General features: G+C 45.1%; 1 protein-coding gene across 1 annotated transcript in view; it reads left to right on the forward strand.

Moving 5' to 3' along the window:
• dntt (deoxynucleotidyltransferase, terminal) overlaps window positions 1-27,968 on the forward strand; it is a 77,629-nt gene that overhangs the window by 34,659 nt on the left and 15,002 nt on the right. Inside the window, exons 9-10 of the mRNA XM_048270093.1 lie at window positions 6,245-6,496; window positions 8,575-8,658. Coding sequence (XP_048126050.1) covers window positions 6,245-6,496; window positions 8,575-8,658 — 336 coding nt within the window. The remainder of the gene's footprint in view (window positions 1-6,244; window positions 6,497-8,574; window positions 8,659-27,968) is intronic.

Raw genomic sequence — 27,968 nt, forward strand, 5'->3', positions numbered from 1 at the left:
TACTGTATGCTTTTGTGTTGCAAGTGTTTTTGTGTGCTGGTATACATTTATTTAAATTTGTGTATGTTATGTGTGTGTATGTGTTAGTGTGTGCATGTATGGATTAATTGCTGTGCATTTTTGTATGCTAGAGTGAACAGTTGGGTGTGTGTGTGTGTGTGTGCGTGCGTGCGTCTGTGCGTGTGTGTGTGTGCGGGTGCATGCGTATCTGTGTGCGTACGTATGTGGTGGAGCAAGGCGCTGTTCTTGCTCCTAATAGAAAAACACTTCCACTGTCATTATTCTTTAAATAGGTCAGAACATCAAACGCTTGTGATAAACAGGCTCACAGAGCCTTGAGTGCTTTTCTCAACTCTAAGAACAAAAGCAGGGGGGAAAAACATGCTTTGTTGACCCCTTCAGGAATGGCAGGGCTCTTCTCTCCTCAATAAGGATGTGTCAGCTCTAATAACTTCTAACACATATATAAATGTAATGTGAACATAACAAAATGTCGGTTCAGCATTAAATACAGGAGCCACAGTCCATGATGTGCCTGCTGCTTTGTGTCAGTCATTCTATTTTTAGCAGCTAAATGCTTTTCTTATTTTCTGCTTGGCAGACGGTACGTCGGTCTAAAGGTCTTCCAGCTTTCTTTTCACTCTATCTGCAACTCTCGGCCTGTTCTTCTCTATCCGTCTTCCTGTCCTAACTCAGCTCAGGCTCCTTTGTGGGCCTGCTCTGGAGTTGAGGGAGCAAGATAGATGATTGAACGGTCAACTTCAAAGGTGCACTCTTACAGTGGGAAAAATAGAAATATAGTATTCTTGAGGGCTACTACCAGATTTGCACCCAAAAAGCAAAAGGTTTTTCATAGATTTTCCACAAATAAGAGTTTGTTGATGCAGGTTTCCTCAACACTGAAATTGGTTCCTCTGGACAGAGCACTGAATTTAGCCCAAAGCAATTCTGTGGCGGAAGTTGAGATCGGTATTAAGGGGTACAAATTCAAGGGTGGAGAGCTGGGGATTGAGGAGGTGGAGAAGAGAAAATGACTCGAGTTTTCAGGTTGAAAGATGGAAAGAGTCATACTCGACAGACTCAGGCAACCGAGGCTAAGGACAGAAGTTTTGAGAGGACCAAGTTTTTCAGGTAGTCACCAGATGTGTGGAGAAAGGGGTACAAAGTAGAGCAGTCTTCCGCACCTTATGTGTCTGTACACCTACAGCATGTCCTGGTAAATGGCCTGTTATATTGAAAGGCTTTGTGGCAGGAAGCATCCCTGGGCAGGTGAGTATCCTCTAGAGAGCCGATCTAGCCCGCTGGCAGTGTATCGTGCCCTCGGGACCTCTGCAGCATGTTCACAATCCACTGCAAGCTAATAAAAAAAGAGCTGGTGTAGGGGGGGAGGCCCACTGTCCACAGACGGTGGTGATGCTACTGATTCTTGATGAGTAAGAGAGGGAGTCATTAACATATTATGTTTTAACAGGTCACTGTATAATTCTAAAAGGTGAAGGAAAAAAGTGCAGCATAGGACATATTTTTTAAAAAGTATTTCCCCTGCTGGATCATTTTGCATAGCAGTTTCTGGTTAATAGTTGGGCAGATACCTTGGGAATGCAAACGAAAAAGAGAAAGACTAGTTGAGGGGGCTGTGGGGTTACTGTTTGCCACCAGCCCCCACCCAAGAGGTCGATAAGTGCAGGGAAAAATAATGAGTAGGAGGCTTTTGATGAAATGCTTGGGCCCCGATTCTAAACTGCTAGTGCCTCACTCTCACTCTTCTCACTCTTTCTTTTTATTCTCCCTCCCTCCTTCGTTACTCTCGCTCTCTTCGCAACTCGCTCTCTTCATCTCTAGCGCTGCTGTCATTGCAGTTTTAAAAATACACCCAGGACCCATTATCCCCTCCTTCCCTGGTTTTTTCCCCCGTACTAGCGCATTAACTACTGTAGCGTGGCTAGAAAACATCCGCATAGATCTGCGACTCAGCCCGGTGCGCGCGCGCGCGCCGCCAAAAGTGCAGGTGTGGTTGCTGGAGGGTGTTATGAAAACACACCAGCTGTGCAGCCACCAGGCTCGGGTCCCAGGAGGCAAGAGCAGACACGTGCGTGTGAAGCCCTTGATTAAGTGCAGGTAGCGGAGGTCGCCACTAAAGCGAGTAACCTTGTCATCCACCATTTCACCCCCACCCTTTCCACCACTCTCCACGGGAAGTGTGCTGGAGGAGAGTGTAAAGTTGTATACGTGTGTGTGTGTGTGTGTCTGTGTGTCTGTGTGTGGGTGGGGGTGATGGTGCAGTGACATCAAGCCTTAATATCACCCACAACTTTCTTCATCTCACTCCACCTGCTTTTCCCCCACCCCCTGTCTTTTTGGAGGGCCTGCGGGATGGTAAAAATACATCCATCTGAAAATGTCCTTGTAAAAATGGGCTTCATCATTTTACCACCCCACCCCCCATCTCCCCAGCGGTTATGAAAGCATAACTTGGGTGCAGAGACAAGGTCAGCCAGCAGCTTACACGCGGGACAGATGAGATGCAGCTCGGGCTTGCCAGTGGCATGATTCACGACACAGATACGTCCTGAGACTCGATGGCAGATTAGAGGATGGGGCTACGACTGCTGTCTGAGGAAATGGTGGGTGGTCATTTGATTTGATAAAACAGCGACTCTATAAACCACAGCACTGGGATGGGGTTATGATGGCATCAGAAAAGCTGTAGGGCAAGTTACATGAACAATGAGTTGTGTGTGTGTGTGTGCATGTGTGTGGAATCCTGTGTGTTTCTTTGTCAGTTTGTGTCATAGACTGTTTGTATGAGAGCAGTATGGATGTATTTGTATTGAGGTGATGAATATTATTTTGTTTGGTTATTCTTACTCTACGATCAGATTTCAGTTTATTACGTTAACATCAAATGGAAATGGAAAGGTGGTAGAAAGACCATTTCTTTCAGGAAGCATAGAATAGCTTGTGGCCTACAAGAGCACGCCCATAAATAAACTCTCTTTCTCTCTCTCCCTCACTCACTCACTCACACACACACACACACACACACACACACACACACACACACACACACACATATATATACACAGACAGAAAGAGACAGACAGACAGACACACACACACACACACACACACACACACACACACACACCCTATAACGATCTCACATGCTGTGGTAATTTCAGCAATCAGTCTCACCAGTTGGCTCAAAGCTGCGAATCAGAGTCAAACACGCTTCAAACGTGTTCTGCTAACACGCATTAATCTGGGGGACTTGAAGGCAGAGCTTGAAGTTGGCGTGCGCGAGTCATGGAGAGGGTGACATTAGATCAGAGCGCCTCGTGTCGCGCACTCCCAATTGCGGCCGCTTCCCGATGTCCTCCGGGGGTCGAGCCACACTAGTGTGTCAGCTGTTTGCCGGACAACTTGAAAAGATTAGCTGGAGATGGAAAAAATGAATTTGAAATTGCTGACCTTTCAGTTAGCATTTGCAAAGCTCTTTCTTTCTATCTTTCTTGCTTTCTCTTTCTTTTTTCATTCTTTATTTCCCTCTTTGTGGTAATTTGTTTTTGTATCTTGCTTTGGTGTTGCCTTTGTATGTCAATGTTTGCATATATCACAAATTGTGTGTCCTTTATGTCTGTTTGAATTTGCATGTATGTCAGGTCAAATGAATGGAAAAGTCAACCAACATTACAAAAAACATAATTTGGTATTATTGAGCTCACTACAATTAATGTACTCACCACTACATAGGAAAAAAGAAAGAATAGAAGAGCTGTACACTTATAATCTACAAAGCTATTTGTTTATGAATGGACATATTCTATAGTTGTAAAGTTTTTGTTCCTCTTCTTAAGACTTTTTACCCACAGTTTACTGCAGTCTGTTTCAAAGATATTCTGTTGGATGAAATGGGTATGCTAATTAAGAAGATTCATTATTGCTATCCATCCCTTCCATTCACCTCCATACCTCACCCATGTCCATCCACAAATGGACAGTACATGACTTTGAGCTTGTCATTGGTTCAAGGCTAAGCCTGCCAGAAATGTTTCAGGGAAATTCGCTGTAGTCTTACAAGGGCTATCCAGTGAGCTAGATTCAGAAACTCTGGAACTCAGGAACAGCAAACCTGAAAACTTACATACTGTAGCTTTAAATAAAGATTTTGCATTTAAACTTCATTCATTATCTAGATGTCAGACAGCGGAGTAGACTATCGAGATTGATAAGATCATTAGTCATCCGTAATGGCGGGTTAGAGCAGGAGGATTGAAGGTTTACCACTAAGCCATTCCCATGCACTGCAGATCGGCGGCGACTGCCCCTGGTGCTGCTGCAGTGGGCCCGTGTGACTGATGACTCTTGTCGTGCGCTGATGGGGAGGCGAAATGTTCCTTGTAATTGCACGCGAGAAGCGCACCTCCACCCGATCCCGCTGAGACAGGGGTCGGGGGAATTCCATCAGAGGCGATGTGAATATCGGCGCTAACGGGAGTTAATTACAACGTGGGGTCATGGCATGAGAGTTAGTTGAAGTGTGTGTGTGTATGTGTGTGTGTGTGTGTGTGTGTGTGTTTGGAGGGGATATGAGGAGGAGGTAGGTGGTTAAGAATCAACGTGAACAAGCTAAGAGTTCCTACTCAGGTAGTTCAGATATGCAATTCAATATCTCCATCTCCTTACTATCCTTTAGTTATTTACAGCAGAGGATGACATAAAGCTGCGCTGGGGCCAATATTTGGGAGAATATTTGTATGTGTCCTTGTACAGCAGAGGCAAGTCCTCGAGTACAGGATCAGGGACTCAGGATCAACACATGTGGCTGCCTAGAGAATATTCATTATATGTGGCCATTGGCAGACTGCTAAGCCCAAGAGAAAGGGGGGATATATCTTCCTTTAAAGCCAACAACATTAATCTATATTCACCAGAATGGATTCCTAAACGGTTAATGGGCTGGGCTGTAAATGTGAGAGACTGTTGATTTTAGTCCCCATTCGGTATATAAGATCTTTCCATAGCCGGAGGGATGATAAAGGATTATTACTCACAGGAAACTCTTCTATCATGTCCCCCTTGTTATAGACTTTGTTTTTGTACTACTTTTACAGTTATTTGTTTTTTTTGTGTGACTTGTTATTGTTATTACTGTCATGGTTACTGCTTTGGCAACACAAATATATGCTGCAATGCATCGTAAGAGAGCAGAGGGAGGCAGGAGGAGAGCAAGCAAGTGTAAAAGAGAACGGATGAGATAGAAGCTGTGGAGCTGAGGAAGGTTTTAAGTGATTGGTTGACTCAGACGGTATGCTCGACAATTGCACATAGTGGTCATTAGGCTGGCGAAAAGGGTGAGAGCCATCAGTCTGTCTGCAATTACCCTCTTTAGGTTGGCTGTAGCAGATTTAAGGCCTGTGAAAGGGACATGGTGGATCAACAATTATTGCCCGTTTAGAATTAAACTGACAATTTGTAATGTTAATCGCCTTAGCTCTCTCTCTCTCTCCCCCAGATCAGGCCTGAGGAATAATCAGGCCGGGACCAGCCCAGAGGAAATCAATTTGGAGCCTCTTCTCTGTTCCCTGGACGCCACTGACTGACCGACTGTCTCCTTTCTTTGTCTCTCTCAGCATCTCTCTCAGCATCGACTGCTCTCTTTTGCTGGCCCAACTCACACACTCCTATATACAGTACACACACTCACAAACATGATATTTTGCTCTTTGTGCATTTGTGCTCTTCACTTTACTGAAATTGGTGGTGGTGCTATTGACAAGCGTAAGCATACACCCACCCACACACACACACACACACACACACACATACACACACACACACACACACACACACACATACTGTACACACACACACACACACACACACACACACACACACACACACACACACACACACACACACACACACCACGTATTCATTATCACTGTATCTGCTCCATTGCCTGCCCAGCCTTATGTTCTGTACTCTAATATAAAAAGATAATCCCATTGTGTAATGGTAATCACACAATAAAGCATCAGGCAGACAGTGGATACCTTCCCCAGCTGCACTGTAAGAGTGGAACTGCAGAATGTCTGGAATGCCACAGAGAACTCCTTGGTGTTCCACGCTTAGACTTGTCTGCGCCCAGACATTCTTGTGTAATCGTCTGTGCAAAAGGGCACGCATTAAATGATGCAGTGAACCTTACAGCCTTGCACTCCTTCTGCCTGTGTTTTGTCAGGGCATTCTGCTGTACACGGAGTACCAGGAATCCACCTTTGACGGCAACCGAATGCCCTGCCGGAGGTTCGAGGCCATGGACCGTTACCCAAAATGCTTCTTGATCATCCAGCTGAATGCCGAGGCGGTCCAGGACGGCGCTCTGTCATGTGACCAGGATGACCGCAGGGGTTGGAGGGCGGTGCGTCTGGATCTGGTGGCTCCGCCGGCTGACCGGTTTGCCTACACTCTCCTGGGCTGGAGTGGGTCCACGGTAAGAGGCCCATGGGAATGTAAAAACTAAATGTAAAAAAGGATCTTAACAGAGGGTGTAGTGAGAACTGTTTTTCACCTTCAAATTGTAGATCAGGGGCTCAACGTCAGACCTAATCTCATTGAGATGGGGTCTGGGAACTACACGTTCATTTTCTCGTATTTGAAACATGGTTTACGAATGCCCAGAGCAGTTTATTGGGTGCTACGAATGTCTATCAAATGCGTCTGTACGTAGCTCATAACCGCTTCAGTGTGTCGTCATCGTCTTGCTGTCCCCCCTCCGTTCTGTGATTGGTTCCTTCTTTGAGCTGAAATGGAAGTCCATGGTATCCAGGCTGCCTAGCAGCGTGAATAAAATTGCGCGCGTAAGGAAGCATGGGAAAACCCAGGCTAAGTGAGAACTGTTTTTCACGTTCAAACTGTAGATCAGGGGCTCAAGTTCTGATACGAACCTTTGCTAATCATAGATCTTTTAGTAGTTCTGTAAATTTGAAAATGGATTATCACAATTGAACAAAGACCGTTTAATGTGGTTCCTCTGTGAAGAATTCTGCATTGTGATTGGCCTGTCAATGTATCACACATAAGAATGAGGGGTGTAGTGGTAAAAAAAGAGGTGGGCACACCTAACATTAACTAGCTGACTAGCAAAGGGAGCTTGCCACTAGCTTTCAGTGACTTAAATGCCAGAGAATGCTTGCAAGAACCAGTTATCTATCTATCTGACTTTGCATGCTGAATTTTTTACTTACATAACATAGACTAATGGAAAAAGGTAGAGGTGATTTGAAACTTTGTGTCTGAAGTAACCTAATAATGTCAACACTGTGTCTTGTTGACTCAGTGGCATGAATCTACCGCGCACCAAATTAACCTCAAAAACATACTATGCAACCATGCGCAGCCACACTCACACACACCTGCACTAAATGGAATTGTACTTGTGCAGAAATAGGCCACTGTCCACAGCTGCAGATGCATTTAGTTCTGAAATAGGGTTCTGAAACAGGATGTCCCTGCTCTGGCTCTCTGCAGTCACACACACACACACACACACACACACACACACACACACACACACACAGCAGGCTCCACTCTCCGGACACAGCAGCTGACAGGTGGAGTTAGATGCGGGCGTTTACAGATGCCCTGGCAGCTCACAAGTGCCACCGCGCCACTTATGCCCTCTGTAACCGCTTGGTAGCGGCCCCTGCATGCTTCTGTCTGACAGCTGTGATTATAACAGCCCCCACATATCTCTCCCCCCCACACACACACACACACACACACACCTCCCACCCTCGGCCCTGCTCTTAGTCCTCCTGGGAGAGATATCCCACAATGCCTGGAAGGCTGGGACGCTGCTGACACGCAGTGACCCGAGGCTGGACACAGTAAATAACACAGGCTGATCTGCAGTGAGTAGAGGAGGAACGGCGAAATTGTTGTAAGGTTATATAAGCGCAGACTGCCATTAACTGGAAAACACAGCATGGTGCACGTAGTGGAGCACACATGCTTAGACGTGCACACACACACACACACGCACACACACACACACACACACACACACACACACACACACACACACACACTTGAATTTCCTCTTGGGGATCAACAAAGTATCTATCTATCTATCTACACACACACATATACACACACACACACACACACACACACACACACACACACACACACACAAAACACAAACACCTAAACATACCCACACGCACACATACATACACACATGCATACACACTCACAAAAGAAGTAAGGTGTCCACTGCAGGGAAGCTGAGTGAGAATAATGTCCTGATAGAACAGAGGCAGAACCACTGCAGGTTAATGGAATGAATTTTCCACTGAGATTAGTGTCAAACAGCGATATAAACAAACCATCTCTGCGGAGCGCACCGAGACTCGACGCATGTTAATAGCAGACATACTATATAATGGAGATTACTCTGTAAGGGGCCAGGGACAGACAGGGGAGAGTTTGGTGGAGGAATTTGTTGCCGTGTTTATCTTTGCAGTTGTCTGGCACTAAGTGTCCATGTTGACTCTTGTGGGTTTGCAGCAGTTTGAGCGGGACCTGAGACGATTTGCCCGGCTGGAGAGGGGGATGCTGCTGGACAACCACGCTCTGTACGACAAAAGCAAGGTCAGCATGCTGAACACGCACGCACGCACGCACACACAAACACACACACACATTCACACACACACATACATACACACACACACACACACATACACACACACACACACACATACACACACACACACATACACACACACATACACATACACATACACACACACACACACACGCACACACATGCACACACACACACGGTCACCCACTCACAAACTCATAGACAAGACTCATTCTCAGTTAGCTCATGCTGTCTAAAATAAATGGTACTTACTCGTTCCCCGAAGTGCATCTGATCACCAAGAACAAATAAGTGTCTCTCTCCTCCATCTAAATACTTAGCCTTACCTCCCTCCTATCTCTCCCTCTCTCTCTCTCTCTCACACACACACAGACACACACAGACACACACACACACACACACACACACACAGACACACACACACACACACACACACAGACACACATACACAGACACACACACACACACACACACACACACACACACACACACACACACACACACACACAGACACACAGACACACACACACACACACACAATCAACACCTCCTGCTGTGAGAGTAAATGTGTCTCCTGTGTCTCCTCTCGGTAAGTACAAATGAAAGCGAGCGATCATATTCTGAGCACAAACCGGAAAAAAGCAGAACGGGCGGTCACATGCCCGAGAGAATCGGGCCTCTAGCCCCAAGTTGTGCTGCACTGGCGTGTGGGAGTGCTTCAGCTGTTAAACCAGTCGAGCTCACCTGTGACCAAAAAAGAGAAAATAAAAACACTTCCGTCTTTATCCCCCAGCAAATTCTCTTACTCTCTCTTTGTCCCTCTGCGTCCTAGTTGCGAAGCCATTGCTGTGACTGCAGGAAACTGTGCCCTTATGAAATGAGTTTTGTATTGTGTCTTGCTCAGCCTCTTCAAATGTCCCCACTGCACCCCTGCAACCCCCCCCACACCTTTGTGAAGCGTGGGTTATGAATTTGGGCGGTGCATTACCACAAATCCTGTTTGTCCTTAAAGGTTATCTGTGGGATTAGGGCCGCTTGTGTTGGAGGAAGAAAGCAGGGCGAGAAAGTCTTGTCGGAAGAAATGCTCCAGCCACGTCACTCGAAAAGCGTTTAATTCTGCGCGACGTCTCCGCTAAGTCAAAGTCGATGAGAGGGAGACTGGTGTTAATTACTACCCTCAGCACATGGATGGAGCTGCATCTTGATGGTGTTGGTGTTGTTGCTGCTGCTGCTGCTGTGGTATTCTGTGGAGGTACTTGAGGCACAGCGGGTTTTCTTGTGAAGGGCCTCCTAGTGCAGCCCACGTGGGGAGACAGCATGTCCAGGCTTGTTGAGGAGGCTTTGACTCCCAGATTACCTAGTCTGATAAAGAAGTGGCTCGTTAGGGAGCGCACGTATACACACATGATTGCATGCATTCAATATCAACACACACACACACACACAGACACACTCACATATACACACTCACACTCACACATAAAAAGCAATAAGAGAGGTTGATTTTGCTATGGTGCTATGGCAGAAATTAATTGACAGCCCGCCTCATTAAATTTTGAATGCAAATAGGCCACCCTGCCCCTATTCCCAGCTCAACGGGAGGCCAGATTTTGTTTTTTAGCTAAAAAACTTCCCTCCTTCCCACCTTCCCACGGTATCTAATCGAGTTTTGCTCCCGGCGGGATTGATGGGGGAAATGAGAAGTTAACCTGGCTTGTTCCGCTCACCTCACTTCTCTGTGGATTTACATGCGCCAGCCTCCGACAATTTCCCATAATACAACCATCCATCAGTGTCGCCCCATTCAGCCGCAGCCCACGTCAGGCCTGGTCTTGCCGTGTTGACAGCCAATCAAAGCTGACACCTTGGGAGAGATTTTTTTTTTCTTTTTCTACCTACCAAAGAGCCAGCAAATTTCTTAATGCGCCCCATCACTTACGGAACATCCAGCACTGGTTCCCTCACTGTGTGGGCTGTGTACAACTAAAGTTAGTCATTTGTAACGCGGCAGAAAAGTTTGTCTGACAAGACAGTTGGAGTGGAGTGGAGTGGAGTGGATGCGCTATACTCTTCTATTGGATTTCTGATGTAGCTTTCTGCTATCGCAGAGATTATGGTTGGGGAACATTTTTCATGGAGGAGAGATGTGTGTTGTTGGTTTCCCAGTGTGCATTTGCATTTGTGGCTGGACCAGACGGCCAGGTGCATCAATCCAGACATCCAAAAGATCTCTGTTGACGGACACGTTGCTGATCCAATGAGTTTACCGCCGCTGTTGAGAGCTCAACCCCGCCTTATTTGCATGCTGTTCCTTTGAGGTCAGATTGCAGCGCATGACGTGCGGGTGTGGTGCGTCACCATGGCGACAGGCGAGTGACACCCTGTCACCCGTGCCCAGCAGAGAGTAGGAGGTCACTATGCAGCGAGAGCGGAGGGTGTGAGTTTTCTGTCAGTTTTTCTCTCTTTCTCTTGACATCTATTTATGCATCTCTGCCTTTATTCCTCCTGTGACTGTGATGTTTATTCAGAGGTGAGCGAACTGAGACCTCTCATGCAGATAAAAACATGTCAACACCCTCTGAGAAGTGATACCACTGCACTTTGTGTGTTCAAGCATGTGGTTTCTTCTGTGTGTTTTGGACTGTGTGTGTGTGTGTGTGTGTGTGTGTGTGTGTTTGTGTATTTGTATATGGGTGTGTGTATGTGAGAAAAAGAGATCAAGCATCCAAGACAAACACACTATTTTGTTATGAAAGAAACATTCTGTCAGACTTCCACCCATGCTTCTCATTCTCCCAGTCCCATTGACACACTTCCCTTACTGTCTCTCTCTCTCCATCTACCTTCATCTCTCTTTCTTTCTCTCTCTCATTCTCTCTCTCTGCCTCCCTCTCGCTCTCTCTCTCTCTCTCTCCTTCCCCTGTCTCTGGCTTGACTCAAGGTCGGTCCCTGAATCCCTCCAGGGGGAGAGGAGTCTTTTGGCTGAGCAGGGCCTTCTCTGTGTCTCCACAGCTTCATTACTGCCCTAATTAAGCTAATGAAGATCAATTAACTGTCCTCATTGGTGGATTTGCCCCTGCTCTCCACACATCGTTTGCTTTCTCTTTTATAGCTCTTTCGCCCAAAGGCGCGTGGAGGAGTGGTCCCAACATCTGATGTTCGTTACAGCAAAAGGCTTAATTAATTGGCCGAACGTATGGCAGTGCCCGTTACCAATAATGACTCTTTTATCTTTGCTGCGCTCGCATTAAGTGAGCGCTCTCATCTCGACGAACACAAAAAGAGGAGAAGAACAAACGAGAGGCTCCGGAGCGCCACGTCCTACAAATGAACGTGCGGGGGATGCCGAGAGAGGATGGCAAATGCATCGTTTGGCAGAGTTAGCTCATAACTGTGCGACCAGGCAAGGTCAATGGAGGCGACCTTAATCTTGTGTCATTGCTCAAACAGCACGCCCCCCCCCCCCCCTTTCCTCCCTTCGAAGTCATCCACCTTGAGCCATTAAAAGGTTTGGTGTGTGTGTATGTGTGTGTATGTGTGTGTGTGTGTGTGTGTGTGTGTGTGTGTTTAGGTGGGTGTAAAGTGAGGTTGGGGGGTGTGTGTGAGCAGACGGAGAGACAATCTCTATTATGGTAGCATGTTGGAGTGCACGCTGACTGTCGCCCTGACAGAGAACCTAACAGCTTTAGCTAGGTGGTAATTACCACCAAACACCACACTCTTAATATTTTCTGAAGGAAATGGCTCTGAACACACACGCACACACACACACACACACACACACACACATACACACATACAAAGACATTGCCTATACACGCTCACTCTTTGACCTACACACCCACACACTCACCTGTGTTTTACACACACCTCCCCTCCCTCTGCTGTTCCTTCTCCCTGCCTGTTTGTGAAGGCTTGTGGTGGCTGTGAGGGTTTGATTTTTTGGGGTTTGGGGCCTCCTCTCCACCCCTCTCCAGCGTGGTGTGCTGGGGGTGCTGGTGGTGGTGAGCGTGTCCTCTGCTGTAGGCCTGAAGGTGGGGAATAATTAATACGTGGCGTGGGCTTTGATGAATGAGGACGGGTGGAGGGCTTCATCAGCACTGGACAGCCTGTCTCTCCCCTCCCTCTGAAATGGGGCCCGGGCGGGAGGGCTCCGTGACCTGGCCCGTGCCTCGGAAATATGTTTGGAGGTCATTGGGGAAGTTTTTGACGTGTGTGTGCGTGTGTGTGTGCATGTGAGAGAGAGAGAGAGAGAGAGAGAGAGAGCGACAACAAGAAAATGATATCATGCAGAACATGTTCTTTATAACATCTGACTATATGTGAGCTCATTTTTGATTTTATGTCCTTAGTTTTGAATTAATGAGTATTTTATGTGAATAGTGTGTGTTAAAGTATATTTATGAAATGTGTGTGTGTGTATTAATGATGTGTGTGTGTGTGTGCATGTGTGCGTGCGGCGTGTGTGTGTGTGTATGTGTGCATGTGCGTGCGTGCATGCATGCGTGCGTGCACCGTGTGTGTGTGTGTGTGCATGTGCGCTTCTGTGTGTGTGCATGTACCTGCCTGTGTGTGTGTGTGTGTGTGTGTGTGTGTGTGTGTGTGTGTATGTTGGAGCTGTTCCTGCAGGGTAATTACTCAAAACTGGGCGAGAGGGTGATTAATAACCTGGCGCTGTGCAGATTCGCAGGCCGGATGTCCTGACTGTGCCTCTGTCATGCTGTCTCTGTGGTGATGGCAGGATATTAATACTTCTCCCCCTCACTCCTGTTTTACTCCACCAGAGATGGCTGACGAGCTCAAGCATGGCTGCAACATGAGCTAACCAGTTTCTTAAAGGGACACCAGGCAACGTTTTCGTGTTAATTACTCATCTTCGTAAGTCGGTATATGGTTAAATGACTCGTTACAGGGCGAATGAAGACTCTCTCGCCCGCCCATACTGCCTGTAGGAAGAATATCCCGCTTGCAAGTTCAGTGTATCGTACCCGCCGACCGAAGCAGGATCAGTTTACATCCTGCATCCACAGCACAGAGGCAGTCTAACGAAACGCTAGCGATTGTTGCAAACGTGTGTATAAAAGCAGCAAAAACCCTTGACAGAAGACGCAAAGAAAAGGAAAAGAGCTTCAGACCAAGCGAAGGGGGAGTTTCTTAGAGAAAAAGCATCAGGCTTACCTGGTGTCCCTTTAATGTTCTCATATAAGATGATAGATGAAATGGATATTTTTAATCTTTGTACATATTTCAAACAGAGCTTCTTCAGCTGTGTGACGACTTACGTATCTATGTGTTTAAGATTGTGTCCCTTTTTTCCTTCTTTTATCCAGTTGTTAATTTACTGTCAACCCAAATTTGCTGACGGACATTTACTTACTGACATTTGTCCTGTGAAATGGAGTTGAGTGACTAACCCGTCTTGCTACAGTGTGATAGTGACTGTGGTGCCTGGGCACACTGTGTTAAAAATGGAGCCATTCTGTGTCAGTGTGAGGAAGTGGATTCTGGTACATGATGGCGCAGAAGTGCACAAACACGTCTAATCTTCCCATCCTGCTGACAGCGTCTGTATTTCTCGCTGCTGAGGGGGAGAAGTGTGTGTGTGTGTGTGTGTGTGTGAGAAAGAGAGAGAGAGAGAGAGAGAGAGAAAGATGGAAAAAGAAGAGGCGGAGGGGGTTGGAGCGGAAGGAGAAGAAGACTAGCTGAGAAGAAGTCTGTTTTATTTGTGTTTGTGGCTTTGCAGCTGAAGTGAAATGAAGTGTCTTCAGCTTCTGGTACACACTTAGATAGTCACTTATGTACACACACACACACACACACACACATACACACACACACACACACACCTACACACACACACACACACACACACCAACACACACACACCAACACACACACCTACACACACACACACACACACACACACATATCTATAAGTACCTATGCCTACACACGTGCAACCTGTGCACATCAGATCTTTATTTACACCTCCTGTCTCTGACATACAAAGGCTCACACCTACCACAGTGTGTACACACACTGGAACTGCACCGCCTCAAACAGGACAACACATACCATACAGCCATGTAGTCATATACTGGCACACTCATTATGCACAACCCACATACTCCCCCCCACACACTGTGTACACACACACACACACACACCCTTCACGCATAGTCCTCTCCTCAGGAGAGGCAGATGAGTGGACAATAACAGGGCAATTGCATTGGGCTTTGGGGAGCAGCCTGCTCCAACAGTCCCCAGCTGGTATGGAGAGAGAAAGTGAGAGAGAAAGAAAGTGAGATGGAGAGAGAGAGAGGAGTGTGAGAGGAAGGGAGGAAGGGTAGGAGATGGGGGGGGGGGTCGGTGATGGGAGTGATGATTTCTGTTCATCCACAAGAACAAGTGGGAGAGACACCTGCTTTAATTTAGCACCCCATCACACAGCCACACACTCTGGCTGACTACAGCCAAAAGGGAGGAGGGGAGTCAGCCAGCCAACCATCCAGACCGGCAGCCAGAGAAGTGGGTAGATAGGCAGCTGAGGGAGTGAGCCTCTCTCTGTGAGGCTGGCGGTGTGCGGTGTGCATTGGGGAGGATTGTTGGCCTCCTCACCCTACTTGCACAGAGGACTAAAGTTTTGCTAACATTTCTCTCTACATCTTTTTTTGAAAAAAAAAAAATACACATTAAAAGACACTCACCGACAATGGAGAGCAGAGGACAGTGCCTCTTTCAGCCGAAGTAGAAATCATTGACATTTGCCCAACTCGCCTGGTGTGAAAGGAGGTCTTTTTTAATGTGACGTCATGCCACTTGTGCGGTCATCGTCCTGAAAGGGCCTTGAACAACTGTACGGCAGCAGAGAGCTGCCATTAGGCGTGCTTAGCGCTGAAAGAACACACTGTTCAGAAGGTCACAATGTGGAGGTGGATGTGTGTCAGACTGAAGAACACTTCTGCTATGCTGGAAGTGCATTCATACACACACACACACACACACACACACACACACACACACACACACACACACACACACACACACACACACACACTTTCTCTTTGTCTCTCTTTCTCTCATAAACCGTAGACAAAGTTATCAGAGATAATACAGCATATACCACAAAACAACATATCTATAAACAATATGCAACAAAATATAGAGGATTAAGGCTTTTATTGCCATTTTAGTCATTGTCATAATAGTAGTGATTACATGCTGTTAAATAAACAAATACATTCTTTACTGTGATTTTTGTGAAAAAAACACTCAATAGACATATGCAAATATCATTGTTTATTTCTGCCTGGCATTTTGGTTTTGTAACAATAGATTTAGCTTGAGGCCAGTACCAGCTCCATCTTGATAAACATGGATGTCACTCAGCTATATGGAAACATATGGGATGCTACAGAAGCTGAGCAGGATCATTTTTATTGTACCAGCTATTCTTTAGTCCTAATGTGGGCAATGCGTATGTTTTATGTTTTTTTCCCCCTTGCATATTTTTTCCATATCATTAGACCAACTCAGCACGAGGCGGAAATCCTCAACACTTTTGGTAATGATTTATTTACATTGAGAACAGCAGGTCGGTTCCACTTGAATATGCGATGCATCAAAGGAGATGAAAATGTGATTACTCAGAATATTGCCCTGCAAAATGGGTCCATTTTTCAGAACAATGGCCTCGGCAAACATATGCTAATGGCTCTCCACAGGAACCCGTCGGTGCTCGCAACGTTCCACCGCATTCTTGTCGGCTCTTAAAGACGGCAGCTCAAAGTGGATTATAAATCTGATTCTCTCCCTTTCTTAAGACTTTTTATCGTATTTTTTTTATTTATTTTTTGTTACCCCCCCCACCAACACACACACACACACACACTCATAATAATTTTGGAGAGGATTTGGCCTTGCTGGCGTAAATTGACACAAGTGCTCCTTAGGAATCGGGCCACGGCAGAGCTATTGGCGTGGTGATAAGGCAGCCCAGTGTGTGGTCGCCTTTTGAGGGATCAGTCCATTGATCTCACAAAACCCCACGATGAGTGTTTATCTCTGGGAAGCTCTCTGTGCAGAAGAACCCCCCCCTCCCAATCCTCTGTAGTATCATAACGGACCAGCCAACAGGCCTCTCTCTTTCTGCTTAGTCAAACACATGGAACAGCACAGAGGCTCACTCGAGTTGAACCAAGCCTCCTTTGAAGAGCACAGGGAACAAAATGACATGAACAGTGTTCTTATTTTCCCTGTCTTTCCCGTCTTAATGGTTGGGAGCTATTAGATAAAATGGTTGGGTAATTTTGCAAAACTTCCTGACCCCACTTATTTTCTGAAACACTTTTCTTCACACACATACACCCACACAGACGCAGACACACACACACACACACACACACACACACACACACCTTCCGTACACAAGGCTGCCAGGCGCCCCTCCATTGTTCCTGACAGGTCCTTTATCTGTAATGGCCCACTTAGGCCGGCCGATGCTGTTTGCCTGATTAATGCTCGCCGCGCCGGCCGCATCCCGAGGAATCCTATCTGCCTGCAACTGCACCAATCACAGGGCCTCCTCTGTTCTCACCATCTCTCTCCTGCACGAGAGCCTGCACCCTGCCAGGGCTTGATGCGCTCGATGAGAAGAGGCAGGCTGCCTGCATGCAAGTGTGTGTGTCTTTGTGTGTGTGCATGTCTTTGTCTGTGCGTATGTGAGTGTGTCTGCACATGTGTGAGTGTGTTTGTGTCTGTGTGCATGTGTGTGTGTGTGTGTGTGGGTGTGTACTGTATGTGTCTGTGCATGTGTGTGTGTATGTATGTGTGTGTGTCTGTTTGTGTGTGTGTGTGTGTGTGTCTGTTTGTGTGTGTGCATGTGTGTCTGTTTGCCTGCCAATAACCCACTCAGCCAGTCAGACAGCTGACGTACAGCAACAGGCCCGTCTCATCTGGCTCCGTGCGAGTGATTAAGCCCGCGCCGCCTGCGCATTTACGCATTTACTCCACCTAATGCCTCTCTATGCTTCGCCGGCCCCGCACCTCATCGCTTTGCCCGATAGTATTTCACGGCGTCGACTTCTCGCACAGGAGGCTCCCACAGGAGGGCCTCATTAATCAACCGTTTAAATCCCCATAGAGTGAGCGCGCCGTGGCCTAGGAGCTAAGTAAGCTTTTCTTAAGATTCTTCAGGCATGTGTGTTTATGAAGAACGTACGTACACAAACATACGCAAACTTGCCGTCTACATGAGCAATGAGGTTTTTTTTTCCTCTCTCCCAGTAAGAGAATTACCCTTGGGAACTGGCGAGAAGTGATGAATTGAGTCTGAATAAATACTTCTATTTCTATTTTTGCTACATGAAAGTTGTGTCTTGGCGAATTATGTACAGGTCCCATATGCTGTCAAAATAGGCAGAGATATAAACCAATATTGTGTCACAGATCCACATCCATAGGCCCAGGCTATAATTTAATATGATCAATAACTTTCTTAACCCTCCTGCTGCTTGCACAACTTCCTCTTCACACTCCAAGTAATGGTTCTTTAAATGAGTTTGTTGAAAACATTAATGGTGTGACTTCCATTAGTATCAGTTTCAGTCACAGACTGTTACAATAAGTGTAATGTCTATAGATAGATAGCCAAACAGAAAGACACACACACACACACACACACACACACACACACACACACACACACACACACTAGCCTGAGGGAAATGTAGGCATTGAGCTTATATGAGACATACAGAACAAGTTCGCCATCCTCCTGCGTAACTGATCCAGTGTCTCACATGAAACCCACAACATGCCTTACAAATTTGATTTCCTCTCGCCTTCTAAAATAAGTATTTCATGTTTCATCATAAACACATTGTTGGTCTGAGAAATTGTAAGCCTCAATGGTTGAAATACACAGCACCTAGGCTGCATTCCTGGAAGTTACAAATGACCTGCTGCTCATTGTCGACTGAAAGAGCTTTTCAGTTGTAGGCTAGTTCCCTTAGGCTTGACTGCGGCCTTTGATACAGTGGACCATAGAATCTTGCTTGAGCAGTTGGAACATTTTGTTGGGTTAAGGGAAAGCTCTGTACTCATCCTATTTTTTTTTTATGTAGTTACACAAACTCTGTCCACTTAGAGTGCTCCATGCAGTGCTTCCCACAGAATTGAATTCCATTTGTGGTGGTTGGTTTGTAGAATTCACTTGAATACAACAGTTTTTAACAATTAGCACAGTGTGGTTATGATGCTAACCAGATTTAAACACAATTTAGTACAACCTGGAAAATCATTGTTTGGTGGTCAAAGTTGATATTGTGGTGGGCCGCCACAAATAAGTCAATGTAGGGGGAAACACTGTCCATGCCTACACTGACCGAACACGCCCCTTACACAAGACAGCTGTTCATCTGCTATGGGGCTCAGGCGGTTGGATGTGCACTATTGAAACAAAGGCTCTCCTACTGATTGATTAAAGCCATCACTCTAACGTTAGCATTTAAAAGCCTCAGGTGTACCTCCCCCTGAATGCTTCCCCTGAAAAAGCAAAGCCTCAGGTGTACCTCCCAATGAAAAGCCCACTCCCCTGTACTGGGAGCGTTGTTGCCTCCTCCTGGGCGGCATGGGAATGCGTCTCAATAGAACAGATATGTTTAAGTGCGAGTTGGGCATCAGACAACACCTTCACCTGCTTTTACAATCTGGACGTTTCGAGTACCGTCCAAAGCCTGCTCTGTGCTTTTGGCACATGTGAGTAACCCTCCAGTGCCAGCAACAGCCACCGGTCATTGACGCTACAACCCTTGGGTCAGATGCGTGTGCTTGTCAGTGTAATCAAAGATTGTTAAGGCGGAGCAAGATATTTCATTAGGAGCCACTTCCGGGAACTGGGATCGCACGAGGGGGGGGTCAAAATCCCCCTTTATGCAGAGCAGAGGCTGCGACTGCTCCATTGAAGTCTATGGGCATAGCTCAGAATTTCACCACATATGCTAAGGTCTTGGTTCTATAGAGTTAGGAATGAATTTCGTGCACGTTTTCATGATCCTCAAACTCTTCTGAACATTTCAGGTACATTTTTAGCATTTTTGAATATTCCAGTCCGGAGAAAATCGACCTTATATCAGGTGTGCGCCGGTTATTTATGCCGTTGCTGTTGGCCGTTTGCAACGTACGCATCAATACGTCATCGACACGCCTCTTTATGCAGACAGGATTCGATCCCCATTTCGCGCCCATAGACATGAACTACGACGAAGTATCTTGCTCCGCCTTAACAGTCTTTGGTGTAATGCTTGTGCAACATTGTTGAGCAGCAGAAAAACACAGAGTGTGTGTGCCACACCTAACACTGATCCTAGTGTCTTCTTATACACTCTCCAGGTCTTGTTCCCTTGAGTACCACTCCAGTGCTTGAAAACCGCTGTGTTCTGACGCCGCACCGCACTCCTCAGATCTCTGCCTGTGCTGTACTGTCGTTTCCTTCTACCTGCCGTGTGCGTGCAGTGCAGTAACACCTGATGTGTTCTCAATGAATCAAGAACTATACGTGTTCCCATTGGTTAACAAGTAAACTCGACTGAAAGAGAATGTAAGGTTACTAGTATTACCAGAGAGGGTTAAAGCGGAGCGAGAGGCGCAAACGTTCGACAATTTCCGCGTTCGATTATTGCAAGGGGGAGGGGGGGAAATCCCCCTTTATGCAGACCAGAGTAAACCCTCGCTGCAGTAATGTCAATGGAGACTTGTGGAATTTTACCAATAAATTGGTCATTATGTCTTTCTGGATTTGTTGAGGGTATTTTGTCATAATCTGTAAGTGTTTGGGATCATTTCAAGCCTAAAAGTGTAATTTTTTAGTGTTCGGATTTGTAATAAAATAACTTAATATCAGACCATGCTGCTGCCAGTTACTGTCCGGTTGTTAGCATGCTAGCTAGCCTCTTAGCTAAGGTAACATTTTAAACGGAGAAGTGTAATTTCTTTGAAATGACAACTAGCTGAATAACATAACTGACATTAGTTAAAGTGGATAGTTTATACTCAAGTGAATTTGCAACAGTATATTAAGTTTAAGCGAAGTCCTTCAACTACTAGTCACTGGTTAGCGCATAGCTGTATTGCCATAGCTACTCCCATCCACTTGTATAGCATTTTAAGCTAGCGTTAGCTAGCTAGCTAGCTCGGTTCACATGACTAATTAAATTATTCTTATTATACGACTCTTCACAATGCAAGTAGAATGCTCTATTGACTTGAATGGGATTTCCGAAAGTTCTAGCGGTCATTATTTCTTGGGAAAGGACCTCTGAAAACAAGAATGACCGCTGTCGATGGCAACGGAGTTTGTGCTTGGAACTTCATTCAAAAGTGAAAGCAGACGGTTGATCGATAGATAGATAGATAGATAGATAGATACTTTATTGATCCCCAGGGGAAATTCAAGGTCTCAGCAGCATACATACAACACAAACACATTCTTTAACAGCAGAAGAGTAATTAAAGTATATAATATAAAAACACAACTAAGCAGTAAGGACATTAGAAGATAAAGAATATGCTAAATATACTAAAATACAAATTATACTAACACTTAATACAATATATAAAAATATACTAAAATACAAATAACAAAATTACAAATTATACTAACACTTAATCTAAATCAATTCTAAAAACAGTATCCACATAGCTCATAGATCAGCTGTGTTCTAAAGAATGTTTGATTCAAGTTCAGCGTGTGTTGCGAACTATTTGTTTCTCAGCAAAAGCCACGATTTAAACGGCAACAAATAAGTGTAAAGAGACATATCATGGAGTTTATTTTTTCGTTTTGGCAAGTAGTCGATATAATAAAGCGGGATAATGTATAGAACGCCGGTCATTATGGGAAAAAAAGTCCCTTCAGGGCAAAACAAGACCCCTCTGCTGGCGCGTTGGGGTCCAGTTCGCCCTGTCGGGACTTATTTTCCCCATAATGACCGGCGTTCTATACATTATCCCTTACATATCATGTCCTAAAGAATGATTCATTGGTACCATACATGATTATAGACAATAATACTGTGAACACAATTATGTTTATCTGTTCTTATTGCTTATTAAGAGAGAAAGTTTATTTAGTGACACTCCCACTTATGCAGACCGGTCCCGTTTTGCTCCCATAGTAACGAATTACGTTGCTCTATCTAAAGAGGACTAGTTTATCGCGGTGCACCCTTATATTACCCTGGAAAATCCAGAGCTCTCGCAAGAGCAGAATTTGAATAGGCTCTGCGAGACACTCTGGCAATGCACATTACTTTTGCCACTTATATCACGGGGGGGGTCATAGTGTTATCCAATTGCATCGAAGTCAGTAATCAGTCAGTAAACATTGGTCGTATTGTATTAACCAATTGCGTGCAGGGAGATTTTCAAATGCACGCTTGGTGCCGCCCCTCGAGTTGGGCCATTACATTATTCGTGGCCAGACCCTTAATCTTTCTAGATTACCAGGGTCTGGAATCTCCAGGCTACCCTTATATAGTGTAAGGCTGGCAAAAATGCCCTAAGACGCATGATTGGAGATTGGTTTAGATCGATGACATAATGCAGAGATGACTCCCTATTGGTTAACACCTCATGTTCCCCTTCAGAGATTTTTTAAGTTGACTCGATTTGACTTCACACAAGCTGATCTATGTTGTATTACCTAAATTACATTAAAATGACGTTGAAATGCCCGCACAAACAGTGTGACCAGTCATGAATTGACCTCTTGCCTGGATGTTTGACACTGAGCAGTTATGCATAGGAAACAATCATCTCACTGGCAATCCTTTTACATGGGCCTTAGTGTTCAAGGGCACTGTCTCCCAGGAGCATATTATGGTTCGGTGATGTTCATTTTGAGCTACAGTCGTTTTGGTGCCTCTGTCTTTCTCAGGCTGAGGTCAGGGAAACAATTAAGGGTGGTGTAGCAGGGGCGAGTGGGAGAGGGAGAGGAAGGGCGGAGGGCTGTAAAATTTATGAGGCAGGAGTGATGGCTGACAGATGAGGTGTTAAAGTGGTAGGTGATGGCCCAGTGGCAAGGGTGCAAGCGGAAGAGTGCTCAGGTTAATTGTGTGAAATGAGAGATGGACAGAGAATGAGGCGGAGAGAGAGAGAGAGAGAGAGAGAGAGAGAGAGAGAGAGAGAGAGAGAGAAAGAGGGTGTGACCGGGCAAATGAATGAATGAGAGACTTAACGAATGAGAGTACTGGAATTCAATGACGGCACAAATGAGAGTGAGTTGATTGAGCCATTGATTGTGTGCAACTGCAACTTTCCATGCTTCGTTTCTACATTGACAGACAAACTTTGGATGACAAACTAAATCTTTGCTTTGTCAGATGTCCTGCTTCTGTAGTTTTTCTGTAAATTGGTGCGTTTATTTTCCCCTTCAGTATCTGTGCCAGACACATTGAAGCCATGTTGTATCCATTTCTGCTTATCTGCCAGTTATCTATTTTTTTAGGGCGAGATTAGTCCCTCATAAAACAGTTTTGATCCGTGGAGAAACGATAAAGTGATGGTGTGAGATTGAGATAGAAGCTTCAGAGAAGAGAGACCCAGCTGCCATAGATATAAAAGGAAGTTAAAGATGTAACATTTACGCTAATTGTTTTCTTTCCCACCACAAAAAAAAAAATCTGATTATAATATTTAAGCCTTCATAGTCCTCTTCATCCTCCCTCTCTCCCTCCTACCTTTCCCTTTCTTCCTTTTCTTTTCCCCCTCTCCCTCTGACACCCTTCTTTACCCATCCCCTCAGTTCCATCTTCCCACACACCCATTATCACACTTTCCACAGGGAGAGGAGAGAACTGAAGGGAGCGTGCAGTATTTTTAGAATCTATCATGCCAGCGCTTCTTTCTCTGTTTGTGTCGCTGAAAGCGAGAAGAGGAGAAGATTCTGCCCGGCTATTGTCCCTCTCCATCCAACACCTGCAATCTGCAAGCCCATTATTATAAAGTACAAAAAAACGGAGCGGAGCAGAAAGGGCACAGAGAGAGAAAAGAGATGGGGGGTAGATTAAAGATAGAAGACCAGGGAGAGAAAGAAAGAAAGGAGGGAGGGAAGGAAGGAGGGATGGAGGGCAGAGAGATGGGTAGGAGGAAAGATGAAGGTGTTTTATTATTGATGAGAGGATGCCAGTGGTTGCCCTCACACATTCCGTCTGCTTGTCAGACAGCATTAATTGACACGCTGATTGTGGTGACAGCGGCGGGTCCGGCTGAGATCAGCTTGCAGTTTGGCTCTCCATCGCTTCTGGCTCGGCATCCGTTTGTCCTCTGCGGTGAGATCACGGCAATCGCTTCCAACAATGGCAAAAGCTGCATCTAGGTGCAGGGGTTCTTTAACTTCTCCCAAGGGGAACTCTCTTTTCTAGTACACGTAGGAACCTTTTAATCATCCATCACTTCGGCATAATAGGAAAGTAAGGGAGATTTTGTGACAGATGAGCCACATAACTCAGCTTTATAAAAGTTTATCTCAGAGGACGTTTCATTTAGTTATTTTTAGTCACACTCACTTATCTGAAGTTGCTTACAATGCAGTGAATGCATGCATGTAATCAATACCTCTACCCTGGGAATGGATCCCATGGATCCCAAGTGCATTTTTTTAAACCTTGGGTTTAAATGAAATGTAGGAAATGGGAAATTACAAACAAATAGGAAATAATAAGCAAATTAAAGGATTTTTTCTAGTGCTGTCAAACGATTACATTTTTTAATCGCGAATAATCGCTGAATTCCTATAGTTAATCACGATTAATCACATATTTTATCATATGGTTAAAATTCTATTATTTTGCATTTCGGAACTTTCCAGGAGTCCATATTAACAATAAAGCAATTATTGTGTATCTTGATTGGGATTCAAATGAAAGCAAAGCAAGTTACTTTATTAACTGAACTTTAAGACGTAGGTCTATTTGATTATTTCAAATCAAATTTCAAAAGATGTGCAGCAGACCTGAGGCAACACAATATTCTTCAGAAATATAGCTGATATAAACTGAAATAAATGCTACCGGAGAAGTGCGTGCACAAAATGTAGGCCTACACACATTATAAAGGGCATAACAAACAGAAAATATTATATTCATACTATTTTCATTATCTTTGAGTTCAGTTGAAAATAAGGAAGTTTTCAACATGGGTGCATTGCCATTTTATAGGCCTACAGTCTATGGTGCACTGTCACTTGCCACACACATCAGCGCCAAAGTTTTTAACAGGCAAACACTGGATGAACAATGGATTTTATGGAGCAGCGTCGACCAAATATAACTGAATCGTGATTTACACGGCGCCAAAGTGCGATGCTGGTGTGCAGAATCTAATGTAAATGAATGTCGAAAGCAGAGTGCATCGCAAATAGTAGCAGCCAAAGAGGAATGTTGATAACAACAACAAGTGGGACGTGAAAGAATCTTTGGCGGCACACATTTAATGCGTCAGCCTAGGCTACTACTCTTTGGCCGGCCTGTTAAGCCCAAACAAGTGTGTGCAGCATGCCTTTACGTAGCCTAACGGCGCATCATCATAAAGATACATTTAATCTGCATCACGTCCCATTTTAGAGGAAAACAAGTTAACATTATATCATTGATAGACAGCTAGTAATCACACGTTGATGTTACATCTATTTTTAATTCACAGGACATTCAATCATTTTACTAACACGGCAGTTATGAAGAATTATGTTTATGTAACTTACTCATGTCGAAACTATGTACATTACCAACCTAATTCGTTTGCAATACCCCATGTTGAGAACAAATTTAGCATGTACACTTACCATAATATCCCATGCAAAATGGTTAGCTTGCTAGCTAGCTAACTGTGGAACTTCGGTATAACATAGCCAATTATCTCACCTACTGTAGTTGTAGGAAATAGGCTACGTTCATATTACATGTGATAGAATGAATGTGTGACTTATGTTTAGTAAGTTGATGTTATGACATGGAAAGTTAAGCTTGCTGAACTTAGTTATAGTCAGCCACGGGCAGTTTGACTGTGCCTACATTCGTAACACTCCTGTAAACTAGAAAGAGCAAACCATAGGAACATGGTCACATTAATCCCATAAACACACAGATAACTTACACCTTATTACCTTATTTTGTGCCTTTTATTCACGTTTGTTTCAAGATTTAGTAAGTATAAGCCCTTTTCGCTTCCTACTTTGATGCAGCATAGATTTCCATTATATCAGTCATCTTTTCCCTAAAAGGGGGCGTGTACATGCAGCACATACAACGTTCCATTCCATTCGTCAGTGCGTATTGTTTAGTTTCTGGTCTAGCTAAATCCAGTGTGGTGTTGTAGTTGTTCTAACGTTACTAGTTGTTGCAACAGCATGTGAAAAAACTACAAAGTTTGTTTAACCAAAAAGAACGTTAATCTCGCGTTAAAAAAATTGACGCCGTTAAAATAGGTTTACGTTAACGCCATTAATAACGCGTTTAACTGACAGCACTAATTTTTTCATAACTATTAAATAATATGCATACTGTAAATTATTACAATATTAGCATTTTTTGCTTGCAAATGTATTCATGTTTGCTTTCAGGTAGGCATGTTTGCTTGGTCATCACTCAAATTAAAATATCAAATGATGTTCTCCTCAATAGCATGATGTTCAGTGTTGCAGTGGCTAGATGTGTGGTAATAACCCAGAGAAAAAGCCTGAGCATGTTTAGTTATACAGACCACAACACAGCTGCCTAAATCAAAATTAGCCCCATATCTGTCCCACTTGGTTGGAGCAGAGGGACAGAGCAGCTTTGCTGAAATGAGATTTAATACGCACACACATGCAGCCCTCCATCCTAATTGGACGCTTAGTCATTGCATTGTTATGCCCAGTTGCCATCACTTGTCGTCCTGTCTCGCTGTCTTTGAGTCCCAAATGGTGCCATCATTTCTCAGCTTAACTAATGATATCAGAAACACACACACACACACACACACACACTGCTTGTGGTTGTCCATCGAATCCAATGATGACATCCACTTCTGTCTTTTAACGGTGAGTTTTCTGATGGCTGAATAGTCCTATCCTGGATCCACAGGTTCTATTGCAGGTGGGGCATGTAAACATGGTATTGGTGTTGCTGCCAGCAGTCATGGGTGTGTTCCTCCTGAGCCTTCTCTGTTGTCTCTTGACTGTCCTTTCCTCCTCTAGTGTTTGGGTCCCAGCTAGACATAACTGCCGCCAGATGTTGCGGTCAGCAGCCATGCTCTCCAGGTCCCCTGGTTTGATTTTGCACTTCTTAAGCACTGTCTTCAATTGGTATTTCAAGCGTTTTTTCTGGCCTCCAGCAGAACGCTGGCCTTGGTGTACAGTAGCTGGCCATATAACACTCTGCGTGGCAGACGATTGTAGTACATCCTTATCACATGCCCCAACCAACGCAGTTGGTGCTGGGTGATGGTGGCCTCAATACTCTTGCAGCCTGTTCTGTTGAGGATCTCAGTGTGAGGCACTCTGTCACGCCAAGTGATTCCCAGGATGCGCTGGAGACAGCAGATGTGGAAGTGCTCCAGGGACTTGATGTGGCAGCTGTAAGTAACCCAGGACCTCATTGTCAGCTGTAAGTAACCCTGGACCTCATTGTCAATACTATTGTCTTCAGAGATAATGCTCCCCAGGTACTTGAATGATGGAACAACAGTTTCTCATCTGCAATTGTGAAGATGGGTAGTGTGGGTGGGATGTTGGCACTCCATTGGCAGATTACCACTGTTTTGGCAGTGTTGATGGTCAAACCCATCCTGCTGTTTGCCCTCACTGCTGCATCTAGGACAGACTGGAGGTCTTGTGGAGAGTGAGATATGAGAGCGCATACTGCATACTGCGTCATCTGTATACTGCAGCTCAAGTATCCTCACTCTATGCAGTTTGGTGGTTGCCTGCAGCCTCCTGATATTGAAGAGGTTACCATCCAGCCTGTACGCTACTGTCACCCCACTGTTGTCTTCAATATCCTTGTGGAGAAGCTGGGTGACACATATGAGGAAGATGTTAAAAAGCACTGGTGCCAGTACACACCCCTGCCTTACCCCTGTGTGCACAGGGAAAGGACTTGACTGTTGACCTCCAATTGTCACCCTAGCAGTCATTCCATCATGAAGCTGACGAAGGATGTTGACAAACTTAGTGGGGCATCCAATCCGGTGGAGGACTTCCCACAAGAGATCTCTCTGCCATGTCAAAGGCTTTGGAGAGGTCCACAAATGCCATAAA

This window comes from Alosa alosa, chromosome 18 (assembly GCF_017589495.1).
Source record: "Alosa alosa isolate M-15738 ecotype Scorff River chromosome 18, AALO_Geno_1.1, whole genome shotgun sequence".
In the NCBI taxonomy this organism is placed as follows: Eukaryota; Metazoa; Chordata; class Actinopteri; order Clupeiformes; family Clupeidae; genus Alosa; species Alosa alosa.